The 6,000-nt window shown below is 37.6% G+C and overlaps 1 protein-coding gene across 1 annotated transcript in view; it reads left to right on the top strand.

Annotated features, from left to right (window-relative positions):
* The window catches only part of ADGRA2 (adhesion G protein-coupled receptor A2), a 1,412,458-nt gene that overhangs the window by 1,375,799 nt on the left and 30,659 nt on the right, over positions 1 to 6,000 (top strand). Inside the window, exon 17 of the mRNA XM_044083057.1 lies at positions 2,004 to 2,149. Coding sequence (XP_043938992.1) covers positions 2,004 to 2,149 — 146 coding nt within the window. The remainder of the gene's footprint in view (positions 1 to 2,003; positions 2,150 to 6,000) is intronic.

Below are 6,000 nucleotides of genomic sequence, written 5' to 3'. Positions count from 1 at the left end.
TTCAATACTGGAGGGAAGGTAATCGGGAGTGATAGGTGGGCACAGCATTTAAGGCTGTAAGGAAGATGTTAAGTTAGAATGTTAGTAAATGGCGATTTATCTAACAGGGGTACGAGCAAAGGCTTTTCCCAGTCACTGAGGCCGTTTTGACAGGAATTGCAGGATTAGTACAATAGTTAAGAGTGGTACTAATAGGGGAGGAAGGTAAGAGGACAGAGCTCAGGGTATACCTATTTACCGTATGATTTTTTTTGAAAATTTTATTAGTCTGTTTACTGGAGTATTAAGGCTCTTTGGAGAGTTTAGGGAAGAGGTAAGCTTAATATTTCATCCAAAATCAGGTTTAATATTTCATCTAATAAAGTCTGCTGTTTCTAAGTTAGGGAGTGGGGAGAAATAGCAAGTTGGACTATTGTGGACAAAAGAAGGGGAAACACTTAGACTTAAAATTATGTTTGACTGAGTCAGACGCAGGAAACATGAACTGAGAGGCTCTGAGACAAAGGTATGTAAGGTGCTAGATAGGTGGTTAGGGAAAATATTACAGAGTGAATGGAGTGGGGTTATCCCATGTGCGATCAATGCAAAAAGGCAGGGGTTACTTCACAAAATGAAGTTATAAGCGATATGCAGACAGTGTATATGGAGGGACAGGAGGATAAGAAAACACATATTTACAGTAGAAGTAAAAATCATGGGATTGGGTACATTACATTTTTGGAGATACATGATAGTTGTTAACATTGTAAAAAATAAATAAGGCAATATGAAAATGGTAAATTGGATTGGGTATGCTAAAAGAAAGGAAGAAAGTCTGTAAGGACAGATATGTTTAGAAAAGTGTAAAAAAAAACATGGACCATACAGTAAGTAAGGATGCTGGACATGTGTGAACTGCTAAGACTTAGGTGAGAGGAGGCTTCTGAATATGTGGGATGGGGAAATAAAGAACGAGTTAGATGCTATGTTATGCCACTCAGAGAAGTCTGAATTACAGAAAGTGGGAGAATTGTGGGGCAATAATAATAGGAAAGTTTCTGTGGTGTATAACAGTTGAGGTAGGTTTTGGACTACAAAAAGGGGACTGGCTAGTGTACTGAATTTTAGCTATGTTTAATGACTAGCATATGAATGGGAAGAGGTTAGTGCAATGGAAGGATATAGGAACAATTGAAGAGGAATTAGAAAGGGGAAAATACAACATACATTTATGCGTGTGCATATGTACTCCATGAAGATCATGGATAGAAAGAAAAAGTAAGTACTACATTTAAATTTAAATTAAAAGTGAAACTTTTCAATGGTTGTTAATGGAGATTCCAGAACAGTGAGGATCAGGAAATTTACCCTTTTCCCCACTGTAGTATGATCTGAGTTGGTATATAAAATTTGCAGGGGGGCAAGGGGTGCAAAAACTATGAAAAATGTTTGTTTAATTTTATATTTAAGTGTATTACTTACTTTTTGTTTTTAACTGTGATCTCCATACAGTACTTTCGGCTGCTGTCTGACATGCAAAGTTGGGTTTCTTTCTCTGTAGTTTTGGCAAAGTACATTTTCCTTTTTTTAAGTTACGGTCATCTCGTCTCAAAAATAAATTTCAATTATGTGGTATTTTGATCTAATGAAGTAGATCCAAATAGATGGATGTTTTTTATAGACCTTTGCATCCCCCCCCCCCCCAAGACAGCTTCATAGCAATATATTCTTGTATGCAATTTCTTAATACATTCTGCTTTTTTAATGTAAACTATGAGCCTATTTATTCTCAGTGTGTTAGCTAAAGCATTGTCATGTTTCATGCCCAGAGAGTATAAAGATACAAAAGAAGTGAGTCACAGGTTCACGCACTGAATTTCTCCATACTTTCTTGCTTTCTATAAAGCAATGGCCATTGAAGACAGATTTAATATTTTCTCATACTTCCAACTAGAGTAGTTTCTTACTATATACACTTCCATATCAACTGTTCGTGACTGCGTTTCTCATTTTGTTTACTACAGGTTGGCATAATTCTGCATTACTCCTCACTCTCAACGTTGCTGTGGATGGGAGTAATGATAAGAGTTATATACAAAGACGTGACCCGTAAGGTTCCACAGCAACAGGAAGGAGACTCACCCCAGCCCACACAGCGGCCCATGCTAAGGTATGTATCACTGATGTCAGATGACTTTGGGTTTTCCTTTGTGATCGAGCATGCATTTTGTCTAAACAGTGGTGAGAGTACATTTAGCTGTGCTGCTTTTGAATAAGTGGTCTTCTGTGTTTGTGCTTGTTGTTTTGGTCTGAGTTCATGACTTAATAAAGATACTTTAGCTCTGTTGGAACACATTCCCTCCAAAACAGCACACAGACAACTTTAACCTAATAATGCTGTGGCCAGGGAATCTGTTCACTGGCCTAGTAGTAGTTTAAGGTTATAAATCTAGAATGGAGTAGCAGGGAATGTACATACAGAGTGTTCCCTTAATTCAGAAACAGATGAGTAACACAATATAATGCATTTCCAAGTGTACAGAAACACTGTGATACAAACAAGCAAACTGTTGTATAATGCATTTTTAAAAGAACAGAAGCACTGTGATGCATAAAAGTAACTTATTGTATAATGCATTTTTAAGAGAATAGGATCACTGTAATACATACAATTAAATTATTTATAAAGAAAACCTCTTCAAATGCATGTTAGATTTCACTTCATTCCTTTGAGTGGAAGAAGCAAATTTTCAAAATGCAGAATGGTTATCTGTGGCACTGCATGGAAAATTGCAAACAATTCTGTTGAGTAACCAGAAATATGACCCTGTCCGATACCTCACCTTGTAAAAGCGGTACTGATCTATCTCATGACATTCTGACCACAGAGTGTGGTCACACCCTTGACATACATGACCTGCCACAAGTCTGCAACAGTACATGTCATACCAAACTAGATGTAGCCACTAAACCAGTGTTGTTTAAAAAATGGAGTCTGAGGCCCAGACTTAATGAGACAAGATCTAATGACTGACAGATGCATGACCACATTTATACTCTCATACTCTAAGTAGGGATGACCACAGCTGTGTGCCAGCCACAATAAATAAAACAAAGGCAAACATATTACTCCCAGGAGTGATTATCGCCAGCACCACACCAGCAGAAGCATATAGCCAACAAATTTTGTCAGACTCAAAGATGTTTACCTCAGAGAAGTTGCAAAAAGGAAATTCATATGATAAGCTTTTTTGGGTCACAGAAACTAGTTGATGGACCCCAGATATCTTCCTGTGAATGACTGATGAAATTTCTACCGGGGCAAGTTGTGAAGGAAAAGGAATTATACAATGTCTGCCTATTAATATTCTAAAACGTGCACGCTGATTGGCCAGCCCAACCAGCGTGCCCGCTGTAAATCCCACAATATGCCAAAGGAAAAAGTTTCGGTCACCTGGACTTTTTTCCATTGGTATAAACTGACCCAAAACCTTTTTTTTTTTACAAAAATAAAAAAAAGAGAGAGAGAAAATGGACAATTTCTTTTCTCCGTTGCTTCTGTTTCAAAGCCTTGATGTACTGTGTATGCGCAGGAATGCAAGTCCCATACGCATGTGCAGTACATCAAAATGCAGAAGCAGCATACCACAACCGGTGGAAAAACAGCAATCCGCCATTATACAAAGACATTATTTAAGAAAAGTACGTTTTTTTTTTTTTAAATAATGTCATTGCATAATAGCAATAACTGACTCCATAGCTGTGGTATATTGAAGATTTACCCACGGTTGCCTATGTTTAATCACTCAGGCTTCGCCCTTGTAATTAAACCACACCAGCCTTGGGTAAATCTTCGATATACCACACCACGTCATCGGTTATTGCTTTAATATCCTATAATGGAATAAAATCAATAATGGTAACACCAATAAAAAACCTGAAACATTAGCTATGCCACTAACGCTCTCTGATCATGGATGACGTTTGACACTGTTCCCCATGCAGCATTATTCACAGGCTGGGAAATCTGACTAGAAATCCTTATGCTGCAAGGTGGATGGCTAATTAATTGTCTGGCAGAACCCATGTATTGAAAGCAAAAAAAAGCACCAGAAAATTTAGTCCCAATTTACAAATCTTCATAATGATGGCAAATATTGTCATTAAAAAATAAAACTGCAACAAAACCAATAATATTTCACTCCACATATCTTACGTGTCTGAAACCTCAATTTAAAGTGAGGCCATATTTAGAAGTTTGCCAAGATGTATTTTCACTACTGTTATGCATTGTTATTTAGCCAAGTGTTAGGAACTGTTAGTATGTCTGAAGTGTGTAGCCTTTAGCACTGTCACAGTTCTTTAAAAAAAAAAAAGGTATAAACATGCAATAAGCAGGTGTTCTAGTCTCAGAAAAACAAACTGTACAGGTAATTCTCTACAACATTAGCAGTGATGAGGTCTCTTTAGGAGAGTCTCTTTAGGACTTCACCAGTCTTTGTGTACAAAATTCTGAACCTAAACTTTATAACAGTAATGCACCATTAGGAATATTGACATACACATGTTGTACACATCTAGTGTGGGGATTTTCCCCAGCATCTCCACTAACTAAATATACTAACTCTGAAACTAGTTTCTTGGTGTAAAAGGAATATTTGGCTTGATTGAAAACCACATATTCTCTTTACAATGACATGGTATGAGCTCAGAATTAGTACATTGAGTTAGCAACAGTGTGAAGGGTCAGAACTTCTCATATGGGGGCAGTGGGTGGCTATGCCCATCACAAATATTATGTTTTATAGTTTAACTTTATTTTAATGTGGTTAAGCTTCTTGTTTTACACAGCTATTTATAAGCATTATGCATGGTCCCTTAAAGTGATTGTGTGCAATGTTACTCTTCCATGGTCCTGACAGTAATGCAAATCTCAAAAGGTGAATCACACTACACTTAGGACTGCTGATGAGCAACATAACACACAATTCCTTTAAGGTGTTAGAGCCTATGGCACATCATGTCTGTTTTCTGGTCCATAGTCATGGCAGGGAGAGATTTGTAAAATTTTCACCCACTGCTGCCACAGTCACAGACCAGGTACTCTTTAGCACAAATTGGTAATGTCAAGATCAAGTGCAGCCAGTGTCACCATTGGCTGCGACACTGCTTTAAGTGGTGATTGGGTGAAATCACTAGCTGACACACTGCTGCAGATGGCAGTCTGGGTGCAATCATTGGCTGACACACTGCCGTAGGTGGCGATCAAGTGTAGCTAGTGCTGCCATTGGCTGGGACACTACTGTAGGTAGGGATCAAGTACAGCTAGTACTGCCATTGGCTGGAGCACTGTAGTGTTGATATAGTATACATATTTTTATGAAGAGAAAGGACATTGATGACAACAGTTTCCAGGTCTTTCTTAAAGGAAGTTGGCTGTATGATGTTATTAAACTATGAATGTGGGTATTTGTTGCTCCTTACCCAAAATGCATGAACACACACACACACACACACACACACACACACACACACACACACACACACACACACACACACACACACACACTTTCTGTTGTAATTTGCTTCCTCTATGATTGGTCAGTATACTGCATAATCAAAAACAAATTAAAAACTGGAAATATAATAAATGTAGTTAATCTACATATTTCTTGCAGAACTTTTTGTTTCCTTTTAAATCGGTCATAAATAATTTAAATAATATATACCATTGTGACAAGTGATATAGTTTATATTTACCAGAAAACGTAGCACAGTTCTTTACAGTGAATGACTAAGTCAACCATTCTTTTGCACAACTGTAAACATATTTATTGGTGCCAAATTTCTTAAGGAATCCAATAACCAAACACAGGCACAGAATCAAAAGCATGGCGTACATCTAGTAAAATGACATCAGCTGCTAAACCCTGGTCTAGTATATTAACTGCATTTTCATAGAGTGATTGCAGTGTCACTGGCACCACAGCTAGCATAGTTACCTTGGATGTTGGAAGATCA

Source organism: Protopterus annectens, chromosome 9.part0 (assembly GCF_019279795.1).
Source record: "Protopterus annectens isolate FY-2018-M chromosome 9.part0, PAN1.0, whole genome shotgun sequence".
Lineage (NCBI taxonomy): Eukaryota > Metazoa > Chordata > Ceratodontiformes > Protopteridae > Protopterus > Protopterus annectens.
Note: the sequence above shows the minus strand (reverse complement) of the source record. Positions and strands in the feature narration are given on the sequence as shown.